The sequence below is a fragment of the Caloenas nicobarica genome, chromosome Z, assembly GCF_036013445.1.
Source record: "Caloenas nicobarica isolate bCalNic1 chromosome Z, bCalNic1.hap1, whole genome shotgun sequence".
NCBI lineage: Eukaryota > Metazoa > Chordata > Aves > Columbiformes > Columbidae > Caloenas > Caloenas nicobarica.
Window position 1 is genome coordinate 83,782,461 of NC_088284.1, and position 18,162 is coordinate 83,800,622.

Here is an 18,162-nt window from a genome sequence, read left to right on the forward strand (position 1 = left end):
TCCAGAAATTCATCAAATAGATGCTGGTTTTGGGGAGGAAAAAAAAACAGCTGCTGAGGAAAATTTTTAAGTGCTATGGACAGTTCAAGCCTAAAGGCTGTACAATAAGTTTATGATAACTTTAGCACTGTGCCTTTGGACAATATGTGTGGATACTAATCATTTTATAAAGTTGGAGAAAGCCATTTAACTCATTTAACACAGCTACAAGCCTGAGCACAAACTCAGCTCTGCTGTGAGCAAGGAGGACAATATGGTCCAGCAGCTGAATTAACCATGTATCAAATATTATTTCAAATTTTTTCAGTTTAATTTGAGCAGCAGCTAAAGAAACGTACAGCCATACTTGTTGAGTGCATCAGCATTACCAGCAGCTGCAGCAGGATAAACTGATGCCATCATCCTTAGAAGCCAAGAAAACAAATAGCATAGGGCAGAGTAGGATGGATGATCTACATGGAGCTTTTTAATCTGAAAATATTCCATGCCCTGAGCCTGTCATTCTTCTTTTCTATGATGTTATTAATTACCCTGCTGGCAAGTTTAAGAAAAAAATAATAATTGCGTTACAAGGTTTAAGACAGCAAGAAAAGTGACAGCAAGTTAATGTTGTTAATAGTTTCATATGAAAAAAAAAAAATTCAGCATCATTTGGGACAAATTATTTAAGGAAAAAAACAATCCCATGAATTTCATTCTCATTAAATAACAACATCCAAGTAGCACGCACATCTTCTCTTTTTCCATTTTCTATGATACTCAGGCTGCTGGCAGTGGTGGAACAGTCATCCCCAATTTCTGCCGGCTCCCAGGCAACAGTTCTCATCAAATAACCAATTTTTTTTGTTTGGTTGGTTTTTTTGTGTAGGCAAGGGTTGCCTCTAAGACTGAGATTGGAAAGAAATGTTGTGGAAGGGGCATGGGGGATGCTGTCACTCTGTGAGCTCTCCACAGATGAAATCTGTGCCCTGAACTCTGTGGAGGAAAGAGGCAGAAAAACCCACGTGCACCGTGGCACAAACACAGAACCTGCAGACACCACATACACGTTTTTAATTGGCACACGTGCAGTTACACACGGCACATGGGCATGCTCAGCACCACGGGTATCCACAGAGAAATATTAATAGAACACTGTTGGAATAAAACAAGAGCATGTCTAAGGAAAAAAAATCAAGTCATTGCTAGTTCTGACTTCTTTTAAACTGGTCATCAAAGGCAGAAATTAATAACAAATACAGAAAGTACACCATAAACACATTATTTTTTAAAAGAAGAGTTAAAAATAACAACAATTTTTAGAGGTCATGTTTTTTAACATTTTTATATATACATACTTTCCCCATATTTATTTATTTAACATCTTTTTAGTTTACACTAGCTATCTAAGCTATCTCTCAAAGCGTAATAATAAAAATGCTGCATTAATGTAAAGGACAAGTTTTACCGCACGGAGCAAATGAATTATTTGAACTAGTGTTATTGCAACTTAATTGTGTTAGGCTGGAAATAGGTTGTACTTTTCACAAATACTATAGACGTTCTTATTTTTACAGTTGTATTAGAAAAATTAATTCATCATTTTTTATTTACAATTTATGATTGTTCAAAAATCAGAACAAATCATATTGCCTTCAGCAGCCAAAACTCAAAAGAATAGGACTTCTGTTCATGTACATAGTTTGAATGAGATATTACAGGACTATTACTTTAAAAGTTCACATTTTTATGCCTTTAGAGCAAACACTAGGTCATGAAAGGCATACTTCCATACAAGATTCACTAGAAATCTTGTTTTGTTCACTTGCCCATACTCTGACATTAATATTCAATGATAAGCGCAGGCTACTTCTGCATTTTCTTCCAATAACATGTACCATGAAAATCAAACAATGTGTTCTTAATTGAGAAACGAGTATACCGAACCTCCTTTAATTGAAACCACATCCAATATGCTGCTACTGGAAAAACACAAATTGTAAACTATTTAAGCACTGTTTTTCACAACCCAGTAAAGATAAAATGCTCCCCTCTCCTAGTCTGTAACCTAATTTCAAATATGGTTATACATACATTTGTGTATATTAATATTCTGAATTGATATCTGAATCCAAAGACGTAATCTGGTTTGATCCTAGGAAGCGGGACCTTCCAGCTATAAATACTAAAGAACATCTCGTTGGTCAGCACACAGAAAATCTGCATTTCATCAGAATTTCTTTCAGAAAGAGATGGAAGAGAATGTTCCTGTGCGTATTGAGTTCTCTTATCCCTTTGCACACCTCAGCGCTTCACAAAAGACAGTTCCACCTGAACCAAAATAAACTACTACTCTGTCTAACTGACTGCTTATTTTTTAAATCATTGGTAATAACAACTCTCTCAGAGACAGGCGGCAATATACAACACGGCCCCCAATTTTGTGCCATTTAACTCCAAACTTCAACTGGAGTAACTCATCCTCCAGCAGTGCCAGTAATTCTCACGCAGTGTGACAGGATGCATCTCCTGTAATGCACAGCTGCGTTATTTTGATATGCCGATAAAACACTTTGCTACACGACCTGTCCTCCATCTTCACAAATGCACCGTCGAAAGACTTTATCTGCACATCAATGTACGATCTCCAAAACGCTCTCAGTTGCCTCAATTCAGGCAGTAAAAGGATCTTCTTGGAAGGTCTAATCAGCATAAAAAAGCTACCGAATGAGACATTGTGAACAGTGAGTCTTGCTCAACAGGGCTGGGTCCAGATTACGGCTACAGAGCTGCCTAAAATACAGGATAAGACACAAAGCTCCTTCCATGGCTCCATGGGAAAGCTAGGACTTCTGGTGTTGAAGTTATTCCTTTTTTTATTTCCCCAATGGTCTTAATAAACTCTCTAAGCATATGGAATTAAAGTATCTGAAATTCAATTATTAGTAGTTAATTTCCAAGTTCTTCAGCTTGATGACTTAACAATTTTATGCTGTTTACGAGTGACAACACGTGTGAATAATTCAGAATTATCACCTGAACAAATTAAAACTTGCTCAGAAGAAAATACAGTTTTGAAATGTAGGATATATAGGAATATCATACCTGCAGGATTTAAGAAAATTTGCAAAGCCAGGAAAAAAATGCACGTGATGTGAGGGGAGGTGTTTCTATGACTTCTGTGCAGCAGTCATTGAAGCGTATTTAAAGGTGCTCACAGGTTTTTATCTACGTATTTTCAAGTATACTATTAGAATAACTAACTGTGTATAGACAATAGAAGGGAAGGAAAGCAGTATTCATTTAAACAGCGCGCTACACAGATTGGCAATGTAGGAGTTGCTTTAACTACTACTTTATACGGTGCATATTTCCAGGGTGGACAGGAATAAGCCTCGATTGCCTAATGTAACTTTTGAAAACGTATTGATCTCAGCAATACTAAATTCAATAAAAATTATCTTCATTATTACAAGACCTTTTAAAAACAACCAAGTATGACAGTTTAATTAGAGCAACACATTTTATAATATATCTATTCCTTAGAGAGAAAATAAAATCTAATAAATAAATAAGTACCTGTGGTGATTGAATAAAACTGCACCTCGATTTTTTAAAGCTGTGACACATTCATATACAGCAACCCAATATTAATTTTGTAGGTCGTCTTCCCTGCATTGTGACACAAATTCTCTGACTTTATGTTAGAAGATCTCTGGTCTGAGATCTGTATCTTGGGAAGACTGATTTCTAAGATTAAATCTAAAACTTCAGATTAAGAATCAGAATCTTAATCTAAATCTCCGTCATTTTCAGAATGAAGTCCCATATAACAACAGTTTGAATGGGAAGAAAAACTGGCCACTTGAGCTAGACTAAAAGGGTTAGCTTCCAAAATAGAAAGGTAATGATGAAATGCGTAAGACTACAAACCCAATTCTTCCTCCTATTAGAACCAGTCAGCTGCGTATAAAACAAATTGCTACCCAGCAAGTCTGTGGTGCTCCCAGCACTTTTTAATTACTCAGAAATGCTGGTCTCACCCAAATACACACCAAATAAATGTCCTGGAATGAAATATTTTCAATTTAAGTGATACAAATGTTTGTGGTGCAAATTTGCAAGATAGTATTCTTAGTTGTCTGGACAAACATACTGCTAAAAGAAAAATACACTGTTTAAATAAGCTTCCTGCACATTACTTCAATTTTCCTCCAAAGCCCTGAAGAAAATTAACAGATTGGAAACCTATTTTCAAAACCCTACACCTCTGTCATACCAAACACCTAGTTCCAATAACTGACTTACTAGGCTACTTAATAACAGCTACAAGGAAAGTGGAAAAAGAACAATATTACAAGCCGCAAACATTCCTCAGGTATGAAACAGGATGATGTGCCACACTGCAGCATACACAAACATATATGCTCTTAAAAAAATATATAGTTGACCATACCCATGGAAAATTTCATCATATTAATACTTTTCTCTTGGCCTCTCTGAAGCCAAAGGAATCCACATTATTTTATGACCTCTGAGCAAGATGTCATCTCTCTTATTTCTGCATAGTTGCAGTACCACTGCTCGAGTCAAAAGTCAACCGACAAAATACTCATAAAATGCATCCAACTAGAGATAATATTTATCACTATTAACATGATCTAGAAAATTTGAAACTATTTTCACTTACAACTAAGAACCTCAGAAAACTAAGACTGATGAAAGAATTACAATAAGTGTAGAAACCTGCACAATTCTGTAATTGAAACCTGGTCATGAAATTGAAAACCATCAAATAATACTTCATCGCTAAATGTCAAAAAGTAGAAATACTACCTTTCTTCAGGTGTCTTGGTTTTCAGTATGGAATAAAATTCAAATGTTCTTATCAAGAGATGGCAGCACTAGGTCCAAAATTCTTCAACAGTGGTTTATTGATATTTTTCCATATTAATCAGCACCATTCACCTGCAAGTGACTTCATCTGAAACTGCTGAACAGCTCTGTTCCATCTGCGTCCTCCAGTGCTATCTCAAGGAGGATCCACTTCAGGTAAAGTATGCTGTACTATACCACAAACAGTGTTCGGTGTTATTTTAAGAACTGGGAAAATCACATGAACCTCAGAACATGTGGTTTACTCTTGTGCTTTAAGTCATCCAACCACAGAACAGAGTGATGACATATTAAAATATTTAAAATTACCGCTTCTCGCTGTTCTTCTCTAGGAGCCAGCAGAACTGACAATAATATACTTCCCAGATCATGGTCAGGGTAATGAGGATCCTTCAGTCTCAAGGTAACATCTGTTTGCCTAGGAGCAAAGATATAAGCATTTATTTTGATTTCAGTTTCTCAGACAATGAAATTTCTGAATTATGAGAATTAAAGGCATCTGCATTTATATGCAACTACTTGAAAACTGTGTCATAAATTTAGCCTAGTTCTGCTGGTAAGTACTACAGTCTAAACACTCATAAATAAATAAGAAATACTGTTAATCTGTATTAAGTACTTATATGTACTGAATTAATCAAATTTGAACTGTAGCATTAATGGATTAAGAAACACAGAAAAAAGTTAAACAGTATGTGGTAATGCTATGAATGAAGATAATACCAAAAAAAGATTAAAGTGCTTATAAAGCTAACCCCTCCATAGACACTGTAAAGAATATCGTGCATGATCACTTAATATATTAACATTCATATTACAGCAATTCCCTAAACATAAGTGTTTTTCCCCAGCTAGGTTTATGTGCTGTAGGTTTATATAATTATTTTCCAGCATAATGTTCGATTTGCACTTCCACAAACATGACATTAGTAGACAACCACAAAGAATTACTCTGTAAACTTGTTTGTGCTATACCTATTTAATTCCAATGAAGTGAGATCCAAAAATGCCGAACCAATGAAGTCATCTTGAAGTCCAAAGTCATAGTCAAAGACCTAAGATGAACACAAGATAAGTCCATTTTTCAGTACTGGATTTTTTTTTTTAATATATCTTCTTGCTTTATGAATGGTTTTTGAAACCAGCCACACGTTTCTCACATGTCAAACCAGGACTATCAGAGAGTAACCTGTGACTTTCTGGCAGTTTGAAACTGTTTATGTAAAAGTCAGAAATTATAGGCACAGGGGTGTAATGCTACTAGACTGCATAGGGGAACACCATCAGTTTTATAAAAATGATAAAAGCATTTTTATAAACATAGGCACTAACAGGAGAAAGATGAAAGAATAACTGAAATTAAGCAGAATGATTGATTTGCTATACATTAATTGAAATCTTTAGCAAACGTGCAAAATACAAGCAGAAGGGTGGGACGTGATTGTGAAAAGTGCGTTATTACAGCATTTTCCTCAGTATTAGGAGTGATAAAATTTTAGGTTTTGTAGGCTGTATAAGTTTCCAGCGTTTCAAAATATTATAATCTAAGACAAACACTTAATGGATATGTGTACGGAAATAGTGATTACTCTGCTACGAGGATACTGCTTGCTAACTTGCCACCTGAAAGAGAAAGCATTTGGAGAAATTTGCTGATTCTGGGGCCACTATGTGGAACAGTATCAATAATTTCAGATGAATTATGCCTTCCCAAGTCAGAAGGAGGAACAAAAAATAAACTAGGGACAGCTTTTGGAGAGAAATAAACAAAAAAAGGTGGACAGCAACACAAGAAAAGTTGTGACACAAAATTACAAAAATAAAAATGGGGAAATGTCAATTATCAAAATCAAACTTTCTAGGTAAGTTGAATTTTTTTTGAAAATATTGTCTCTAGAATTTCTGAGGACCAGAATATACCTTCACCTTTAAGTAAGAGTGAAGCTTGTGAACAACAAGTAATGATAACATTTAACTGAGATGTGACAGGCCTAAGCTCAAGGTCTTCAATTTTTATATCAATACTTCAACTAATCTATTACAGTTAAAGCTGTTCATCTTCTAAAAATACTTTAATATGGACTGGGTTAAGACAGCAGTAGCAGAAACCCCACGGCCCAATGGCTACAGCACTGCTGTGGGACTCAAATGGTTGAATGCAACTATATGAGCTCAACTGCCATATGCATTGATCTACTTCAGTGCGTACTTCCATTATTTTCTATGTCTAATATTCATTCTAGCGGGTATAGAGAACAAATAATGAAATCTTAACAGAATTGTTTTCTCTCCCTACAAATTATCAAGACGTAAATGTCAAATAAATATTTTCAGCTGACTTACTGAGTGATGCGGTTGACATGTCTGAGGGACAGGATCCATTCAGAGGGACCTGGACAAGCTGAAGAGGTGTGAACACCATGAGGTTCAACAAGGCCAAGTGCAAGGTCCTGCCCCTGGTTGGGACAACCCCCGGTATGAGTCCAGGCTGGGATGCAGGGATGGAGAGCAGCCCCCAGGAGAAGGACTTGGGGGCACTGGGCTGAGAGATTGGCCATGAGCCGCCATGTGCGCTCGCAGCCCAGAAGCCAATGGTGCCCTGGGCTGCATCCCCAGCCCCGTGGGCAGCAGGTCTGGGGGGATCCTGCCCCTCTGCTCCGCTCTGGTGAGACCCCCCTGCAGTGCTGGTCCAGCTCTGGGTCCTCAGCACAGGACACACATGGACCTGCTGGAGAGGGGCCAGAGGAGCCACAGGAATGATCCGAGGCTGGAACAGCTCTGCTGGGAGGACAGGCTGAGAGAGCTGGGGTGTTCAGCTGGAGAACAGAAGCTCCGGGGAGACCTTAGTGCGGCCTTTCAGTGCTTAAAAGGGTCCCATGAGAAAGATGGGGACAGACTTTTGAGCAGGGCCTGTTGTGACAGGACAAGGGGTGATGGTTTTAAACTAAAGGAGGAAGATTCAGGCCGGACATGAGGGAGAAATTGTTGGCCCTGAGGGTGGTGAGAGCCTGTCCCAGGTTGGCCAGAGAGGTGGTGGATGAACCATCCCTGGAGACATCCCAGGCCAGGCTGGACGGGGCTCTGAGCAACCTGAGCTGGTGAAGATGTCCCTGCTCATGGCAGGGGTGGCACTGGGGGAGCTGGGAAGGCCCTTCAGCACAAACTATTCCATGATTCTGTGAATCTATGATACTACAATTTAAATGTCTTAGAATATGTGAACAAGCTAGAAAACCTGTGTTCTGAATGCACTGTGTGAAATATTTCAAACACGAATAGAGATTAGACCACTTGACACACTCTTTCTACAAAAAAACCCCACAAAAATACACAAACCTATTCCCTTGCGACCCTACTACAGGGTTGATATTTGGCATAAATAAACCAAAACAGGTAGCTATGTTGTAAGTGTCCTTCTTTGAATCTGCTTCTTTCTATCACAGGGTTGGGCACATGTTCATTCAGTATGAGTCACCAAGTTTAATATGGGCAGGAAAATGCCAATTGAGAATTATAATTAACTTTATGCTTTTCTAACTATGAATGCTTTATTTGTGCAGAATACATGCAACATGGTACAGATCAATATTCAAAGGCTGTTTAAGGGGTATTGATCTGCTAAAAGAAAATCTACAATTCCATATTTGAGTTGAAATTTTTGTCATCTATTTGAGATTAAGGTTGATGCTGATCTGAAGCATTGTATCATTTCAGACCAATTAAAAGGATTGCATAGGTAAGACTTAAGTTTCCAATCTTTCTCAAAGTATTTTTGACCTATGTATATTCTAACCAGAATCCTAAGAGTATATTTTTTTCCTATAACATATTTAGAACGTATATCTACTTTATTTTACACAATTAGGGATCACTCTTGGGTATGGATCACCATAAACTACTAGGGCCAGAAAAGTGCCTTTCCATTTTATGCCTATAAAATAATGATCACACTTTTTGTAATGTCCATTCCAATACCAAAAAGTACTAGTAGCACTGCTGCTAATTTCTCTGGGCATTGCTGGCCTCTCTTTGATTTAAACTCAAGCTATCTGTTATTTCAGAACAAAGGATTACTCTTTTATGACAAAATCAACCTGACATGTGATACATACGTAAAGTTACAATGTTAAAACAAAAAAAGAGCATAAAGCATTACAAAACATACAAGCAAACTCACTATGTTCAGGTACAAATAGAAAAAAACGCATAAAATCTAGGAGAATTTGGCACACATCTTGGTAAGTTCTTAAATTAACCTAAGAAGTATAAAACAATTATGGCCTTAAATAAACAAAAATATTTACCTGGTTTTTTTTGAAATGTTGACATTATCATTATGTGGATGTAATTTAAATAATTTTCACCTCTAGTCTTTAGTAACGCACTATTGAACAACAATTTTTTCAGTACACAAGAATTACAAAATATGAATTATTTCAATAACTTTTCTGTTGTAATTTGACAGACAAAAGTCAGATGGTGTCTCACCTTTACATACAAGTGTCCTCTTGGGTTATCTATAAGAATGGAAGCCTTTTCTTCCCACACAGGATTGAGGTTCTTGTGTATTGTCTTACTTCTAAATACTTCTTTTCCTCCAAGTTTGAACTTGACATATGGATCACTGGTTCCTGTTAAAGACACATATATGCTGTTAATTATGTCCTTGTAACACCTTAAGGCAATGGAGACTAACGTACCTTAAGCAGAACTAAATGTAATTCCTACAGACAGTCAAATTAAAAACAGCGGCTGAGGAAATAATTTTTAATTGTTAGAACTTGTTATTTTCCAGACTGTCAATACTCAGGTGATTCACTGCGTTAACACCTGTTGTTTGCAATCCACACTCAAAATCACACGTGAAATACTGGCTATTGCTGTTTAGTCTTTCGTTAACAGACTTGTGTCCTTATTAGGATTAGGTTTTTACCTTAAAGCAATCACCGAATTTGATTATAAAGTTAAAATTATTTACGTAAAAATATTAATTTAATTATTGCATGCCTTTGAAAAGCCATAGGCTCCACTGACACCACTAGCGTGACTCTCCATGGACTTTATTGCATCCAGGCTTCTCTCTTCCACAAAAAACCACTTCCTACAATGCTCACGACGTGCAAATCGAGTCCAAAGTCAGCCCACAAAGCTCACATGCATCCTCCAGCAATGATATACAGCTCTAAGCACCCCGATACAACTCAATAACAACCATGACCAGAAAGACAACCCTGAAGGAAACTGGAAGAGAAATGTTAAACATGGCATGAACAGGAATGGATGGGACGTGGGTGCGGAAGTGTCAGAAGGAACAACTGGTGGGAGGACCCTTGGGGTGGCATGTGCTGGGGACACAGAGATTTTCAGCCATACATGGGCACATCTGTGTCCTCTTCTCAAGACACCCACGTGGGGAGATAAAGGACAGCAAGGAAAAACCTGATTGTGCACACAGAGCATGGCAAGACTGGGAGGTAAATCACTGCCAAAGTGGTACATCCAAAATGGCACAGACATGGTCACCTCACTGGCAGGAGCCCTGGGGACGCGAGGAGGATGTTGGCCGGCACCCTTCCCTCCCTGTCGTGCACAACCTGAACAGCACATCTGTACTGGAGAATGTGAGTATGCAGGTGTGAGAGCCTGACTGCAAATTACTAAGATCAGTTTTGTTATAAAATACAATCATTTTCCTTAGCCACAAGGTTTCATGCTGAGATTTGCTACATCGCTGTTACCACGTTGAGGTGTGATTTCCTACAACTGGACCTCAGCTCACGATGCACTGACTAGAGATGATGGGTGTGTCCCATCCACATCCCCTCCCTGGCTGCCCCACACTTGTGGGCAGAGCACAGATTTTCCTTGGCTCCCAGACCAACCAAGATAACAGCAAGAGCTGACATTCTCTTGGTTCCAGCTCAAAGGCACTGCAAAGTTGCTTGAAGAACAACATTAACTCTGTCCCAGGGTGTTATATTCTTGTTCTCAAACCAAATCCAAACAATGACCGTACTAGCTACAAAAAGTAAAAGTTTCTAACTGCATGAAGAAAATTAACTCACTTTCAGTCAAACCAGCACAGTGACAGAGGGTGAACCCAGGGGAAGGAGAAGGACAGAAGTGGCCAAATGCCTCTTCCACTTGTGTCTGGTGGTCCCACCACAGACCAGTGGTCAAGCAGCACGAGGCTGCCCCTTGACGAATGATCAAGCTGGAGCGACATGTTGCTGCTGCTGGAAGGAGCAACCGCAGGGCTCATCGCTATCCCTGCACCAACATTTTGGGAAATGGCCAGCAAATGGATCTGGGAGCTGGTCCAGCTGCCATCTGCATCTGGATGGGCTCTGGAGCACAACAGCAAGACACAGAAGTTGTCCTTACGACGGCCCTCATGAAACCACCACCTCTGTGGGGACTGAAGAAACACTACTCATCTTTTCCTGAGTATTTTGGTTGCAAAAAATACAGCTAAGTCTTTACAACAAAGAAAAAAGCTGGATAGAAAATTCAAACTAATATCATCCCCAAAAATCCAGTTTGTTACATAAATGAAATTCATTTTAGTGAAAGTCATATTTCTATTTCTCTGTCAGCTGTTTCTGAGCCTTAATAATACTTGAGTCTAGCTAACCTAAGACTGTCTTGAAATAAACGATAATTCTAGCATCTTCATGAGAAACAGCAAAATTATAAGACAGACTTTTTTTTTTTACTTCAAAAAATTTTTGTGAGAGACACCTGCATATTCTAGAGGTCTGTGTTTATATGTACTGGGAAATGCAGTGATTACCTTTTGTCAGAACTGCAACATTCTATGCTCTTCTAAATAGAAAAACTGGCATGACCAGAACTCTTTGCACTATTTCATGCAGCCACAAGATGTCAGTACTCTTTTCCTAAAATTATACATCCCTTTCAAAAAACTGCAGCGGTGGAAAACTGTGACCCCACATGTGATGGGGTTATGGTCATTCCCTTCTGAAATTACTGGGGCAGAATTACAGTGGTGTAAAAATGTTTGATCTAGCGCAAGTAACTTGTTCCTTGGTTATTCAAGTAGCGGTGAGGCTTTTTAAGGCAAAGATGAGATGGTTGAATTCATTTTGTGAAACTGGAAGAATGCTTTGAACACGGACACCCATACATCAACCACAGTAATTCCAGCAATACCTCCCCCAAAAGCCATAATTCTCCGAATGATTTTCCCCACTGTTGCCTCGAAGCACAGCTGGATGGCCTTTGAGCACCATCTTTCATTGTGCAGACTTCACAAATCTCAAAAAATCTTTTGAAATTTGAAATAGATATAAACTACAGTTGTGAGATACATTCCCAATGAATAGTTTAGATCCAGCTACCAAATAATTTAATATTAATTCTTTTTTATGTTTCAAATTTAGTAGCAGGGTGGGTCAAATGTTAGTTCCACTTACAATACATTGCAAAACCTCAGGGTTTGTATCTGTGCTATGAGTGTAGAAATCCACTAAGCTCATATTGATCCATCTCTACTTTAAAGCTGAGAACTCATTATGTCCTCTTAGTTAAAAGCCCCACAGCCTTCACAGACCTCTCCTATTCCTTGAAGGGAGACCATCAAATTTTAAAAGTATATGTATAAAGAACAACAAAATTAAAAAAAAAAAAAAAAAAAAAAAAATCAGCCATGCGATCTTCCAGTAACACCTTCACTTAATTGGAGGGCAAAAGGAGAAACAGAACAGAGACCAAAACTTGGTCCTCTCTCAGTTCTGCTGAACCACGTCAAGCCACCTCCATCACCGCTTTGTGGCACAGAGTCTCAATTTTAATAGATTTTATCATGGAATCACAGAATGGTTTGGGTTGAAGGGACCTTAAAGCTCATCCAGTCCAACCCTTGCCATGGGCAGGGACATCTTCACCCAGCTTAAGTTGCTCAGAGCCTTCTCCATACCCCACGTAAACAGCAATCCTGTTTCCTTCAGCAGAGGGCCAACATATTCCCTAGTCTTACTTTTAACACAAACATACTTATAAAAGCTTTTCTTATTACCCTTGAAGTCCCTGGCCAGGTTTAGTTCTATCTATTATAACAACAACATCAACAATTTTCACACATATTATATAATTTCAAGATAGTGCATTCCTATTAATATTAATTGGAATATTAATTAATATTGATATTAATTCCTATTAATATTAAACCATTAACACATAATGCATCTGTTACTATATTATTTAGATATATTATGTAACAATACACTAATATATAATTTTAATCAACATCAAAAATTAAATTCATGCATTTGAAAGAGAAAATCCAGTTCACTTGTGACCTTATTGTTAACAGTGATTACAAGCTCATTACATAAAACCAGAAAAAAATCAGAGACCCCCCCAGACTCAGCCTGCAAGAACCTGGTATCTGTCACGGATTTTTGTTATTCAAGTCTCAGACTTTCAATCTGTTTCCCTCTTACCAAGCCATACAAATGAACCCAATGCACTAAGGTACAATTGCATAACTATTTGTCTTAGCTGTAGAAGTTAAGAACATAATTATGAGCCTTCATGCACGAGTTGAAAGCCCTCTCTCAAAAAAAACGCAAATTGTGAGACATTGTCCTCCTTTTTGCACAGGGTGGCAGGCTCTTTTTTCCATCTGTCATCACATCCATCGTTACACCAAGGTCTAACACGTGTCTCTCTGTGCAGATACCTCCTAAAATGGATTTTGCTTTGCAAGTTCAGGACACTGAGTAGATCTCATAAGCAGACATAACAGAAGATTTTAAAATAATTTGCTGGAGAAATATTCAAAATGTTTATTTGAATAAACTTCTTTTCAGAAGGAGCCAGAGTAGTGAAATGGAGTGGAAATACAGCAAAATAAAATTTGGTCAAAATAATAATTAAAGTTGTGTTGGATATAAAGAGCATACAACCTCAATAAATTGTTTGCATTTACTTAATTTGTTCCCAAGGCTTCCTAACAGTCTTTTCGACATTATTAGGTCACTTGTTGAACTGACTTTTTTCCTTAATGAAATCCCATTTAATAAAATGCAATAAACTGCTAACTGAACAAAATTCAAAGGTGAACACAGAGGTGAATGTATCCACAAGACCAAGTAATGAGTGTGAGACTGATCCCCTGTAACTGACGCTAATGAGACAGAAAGGATGAGGCAAAAGTCCCCAGATTCCTCTGCAGCATTTTTGCACTTGACTCAGTGTGAACAAAGTAAAACCACCAGCATGTCTAGAAAACTTTGGAAGAAGATCTACCTGTACTGTCTGATAACCAGGCACTGAGATCCTAAAGGCAAATTTTAAAATTTTACACTAAAAAGAGAGAATACAGGCTATGAAAAAAACCCCACAATATAATATAGATGAACAATACTGAAAAACAGCTGTTACTTCAGGTAGAGATGATTTTATACTTCATATAACAAGAGGAAATAAATCACATTTTAGAAAAATGGCCAGTTAGAAAGTACATATATTACATAAGCTAAATAACTGATTTAATTAAAACCATTTAACTGCAGAATGGTCAAGTGCATTCATTTTTCCACCACTGCTGTTCACTCACAGTGTAACGTTTGAAACAGAATAGAAAGCCATATGCAACCCCGCTTTGAAAAACTTTTTCATAGTTCAGATGCTCATCAATGCACAATTTAAATTCTAGTTTCATTATTTTTTTTTTTAAGTTAAAAAGCTAACTTTCCCCTGTGGATCATCTGTTTTTCAGAATGTTGAGAAAAAGATTTCAGAAAGGAAAACAGCAAAACAGAGAAACTACCCTCTTCTCCCTGTGGCTTTAGTCATAGGGAAAAAGGCAAACGAACCAACTAATTCAGGTTTTCCCTATAGGTAGTTGTCACTGCTGCAAAGCGGACCACTCGGACGCAAGATCTTTCTTTTCCACCTACAGAGGTACAAAGGCTAAGCAGTAATTTTGCAAAGGCTGCAGCCTCATCCAGTTCCTAATGTAAATCATGAGTCCCTTTGGATTCACCACACAGGCACAGTAAATAACACAGACCAATTTCACCCTAGTGGCTTGAAAAAACACAACCTTCAAACACTGTTAACTGTAAATCGCCGTAATTAAATGGGATTTGCTGCTGTACAGGACATAGGAGGAACACTGCAGGAATAAGCACAATGTCAAAAGCAGCAAATACCCAATAAAAATGGGGGAACAGAATTTTTCATCACTGCAAGTAATCGGGCAATGTACACATTTCTAAAATCACTAATAACGTAAGAGCGTGTTCTTAATTTATTTCAGCTTAGAACTATAACTAAATATCTGCCACAGTTTTCTAGTATTTCTCCATTTTACTTTCATTTCGGAATTGCTTCATTCAATCTACAATTATTTGAAAATGAAGGAAACCAGGAGAGATGCACAATGACTTTCGTGTCATAATTCCTGAGAAGCTTAATTTTTAATACAAACATTTGTTCTGGATTGATTACATGAACAGCATTGACATCCGGTTCCTTCACCTTCTCTCTGACCCCATCCAGTCACAGCCAAGAAAAAGTGGGGGATTTTTATGATCCAAACTACAATACAAAGCATCTCATAAAAAGAGACAGAAGAATATGTCTAATCTTTTACTCAGAAAAATAGGGAAACTACTTACCACCAATTATTTTATATTAATTTTTAAAAAATAGAAATAGTAATTATTATTATTTGTCCTTTACCAAAGCTGCCAAGCCTTCTCATTGGTCTTCAGTAATCCACTGAACAGCAGAATTGAACACTATAAACTACAGTTTTTCCATAAATAATCCTACTTTCTGTCCTTCCATCCACCTGTCAAGGAATTATCCATCCAATTCTCCTAACAAGGACACTAAATAGATTAAATTATACAAAGCACTTCTGGAAAACTGATATCCTAAGAATGAAAATGCCTATCCTAAGAACGTTAATTATGCTTATGAAATTGAAAGAATGAAAAAAACCTTACTGGCACAGGACAGAACAGGCAAAAAGACAAATAGACAAATTTACAATGGTCAGCCTAAATACAAGTGAGTATTTATATTTCATTTTAAGCATGGCTGAAGTCAGATTCATTTAAACAGGATTTAAGCATGCTATGGAAATGTCTTCCTTGCAGCTCAAATTATTATTCTATTTCATATATTTTAATATAAACAGAATTACATCCCTTAATCAAAGGTAACACTGTTTGCTCCACCCCTAAAACCTCAGGACTGAAATTACAATCTTCCCAAAAATGTTTAAATTGTTCAAAGCAATACCATTTGTTTTTCAGGGCAGTCAGGTTTTGCAAAATCAATCAAAGGTTTCACCTCTCCTGGGATAAACACACCTTTGTCTAAAAAGCATAGCTCACTGCTGGTCTTATGCTTTATACCTCCCAATTTTACAGAAATAATCTTTTTGATATACACTTGCAACTGACAAACACATGGGTTGCCTTTGTCAATGTATTTGGCTCTAGTAAAATGTGCAAGTTTTTCTCCATTCCCCAGGGATAATGATTTACTATGCATTAAATGTAAACTGAAATAAAAGCTGAATCTTAAAATGTAAAATAAAAAACACTGAGTAAAGCAAAAATAGAAGCCTTAGCATATATTGGGCACAACAAAAAAAGGCAAAATGTATATTTAGTAACTTGGTTGAAGCTGATACTCATTCCATATGCAATCTTAGTTAAAGTTGCATAAAGGAAAACCTACACCGCTAAGAAACATTCACAGAATCATACTACGTGAATCGCACATTAAAATAATATTTTAATTTATGAGCTAGAAAATCTAAAGGCTGGTATTTCCTTATTCGCCTATAGTAATCTGGAAAATATGGACACAGTAGAATTACGCTGACAAAACACAACTTTCTATTTTTTATAATTACCAGACACAGAGGTGTTTGATGCCACCTAATGACTTTGAATTAACTTTCTACCTTATTCCAGCGCTGACAAAGTTTTCTTGCTTTACCTCCACAACTTTTTAGCTAGAGCAATAATATGATCCCAAGCTTCAGTGAGATGTTTACAACTTGTGAAGACTTACTAGGTAGTCACCTACATTCATACAATGATCCAGAGACATATGCTCAAACATACGTGCTTTTTCCCCTCTTATAAATATTCCAATTTTCTTTGAGAACAGAAGCTATTAAAATGGAATGAAAGCTCAGCCTCCAGAAACACAAGCTGTAAACACTTACATTTGTAATCTGCAATGCTAGCACAATGCTCCACATGTCTAGCAAAGGAAAAATCCATTTAGCTACACAACACATTGTCATGTGAAATTAAAGTGAATAATAAACACACTGCTACAACACTTAAAAAATAAGAATCATGGCAACCATAGAATCATTTTGTTTGGAAGAGACCCTCAGGATCATCGAGTCCAACCATAACCTAACTCTGGCACTAACCCATGTCCTTGAGAACCTCGTCTAAATGCCTTTTAAATCCCTCCTGGTATGGTGACTCCACCATAATGAAACTGAAAGGGAAATCCACTTGAGATTCATTATTAAATAAAGGTATTTGCTGAATAAGCAATTCCATGGTGCATTTATCAAAGAAGAGAAAAAGAGAAGACATGACTTTATTCTTAGTACTGGTCTTAAACCAACACCAGCACCTCCCCACCCCCCAAACCAAACCCCTCAAAAGCTATATCCAAATAAACCTGATCCCTAGTGGTTTTTACTAGAATCTGAAAACACATTTTGATAATTTTTACCCTTTTCGGAAGTAATAAAAATGGAATCATAGCTACAGTTTTATACTTTGGGGAAAGAAACGCTCCAACTTATGCCCCTAGACTACAACAATTTACAAGGAAGAACTAGAAGTACTAGGCCATCTCATGGGTGTTTTGGACCAAGTGTATTGGTCAACAAACAGGCAAATAATGTGACTCACATGGCAATAAAGCCCTCAGGGACTGGAATAATGGTAACACAATAGGAAGCCTCAACTTGTGTCCCGTAAGCATGTCCTGCTGCTCTCATAGGGAACTTTTTGGCCTACAACAGAAATCTGGGCTGCTCTGTAACAGACTGCCCTCACTTAAACTCAGCTCTTCCTTCCTTCTCAGTCTTGTGCCACACAGCTCACATCAAAGGCTCCACATCGTGCTGCTGCTATGAAAAATGTGGCTTTTCTGCTGACAAAATGACATTTCTTACACTTCCTCATCTGTCCGTATCTGCATGTTGTGCATGTCTACATGTTCAGATCAAGATCACCCGGGGATGGACTGGGCCTCTGATCCACT

At 37.5% G+C, this 18,162-nt stretch overlaps 1 protein-coding gene across 3 annotated transcripts in view; it reads right to left on the reverse strand.

Moving 5' to 3' along the window:
* Positions 1-18,162, reverse strand: part of MCTP1 (multiple C2 and transmembrane domain containing 1) — a 271,911-nt gene that overhangs the window by 142,289 nt on the left and 111,460 nt on the right. For all 3 annotated transcript variants that reach the window (XR_010607827.1, XM_065656220.1, XM_065656221.1), the window contains exons 3-5: positions 9,364-9,506; positions 5,851-5,930; positions 5,185-5,293 (exon numbers count right to left, since the gene is read on the reverse strand). Coding sequence is in view for 2 of the 3 variants with exons in the window: in XM_065656220.1 (XP_065512292.1) it covers positions 5,185-5,293; positions 5,851-5,930; positions 9,364-9,506 (332 nt within the window). In the remaining variant the exon portion in view is untranslated. The remainder of the gene's footprint in view (positions 1-5,184; positions 5,294-5,850; positions 5,931-9,363; positions 9,507-18,162) is intronic.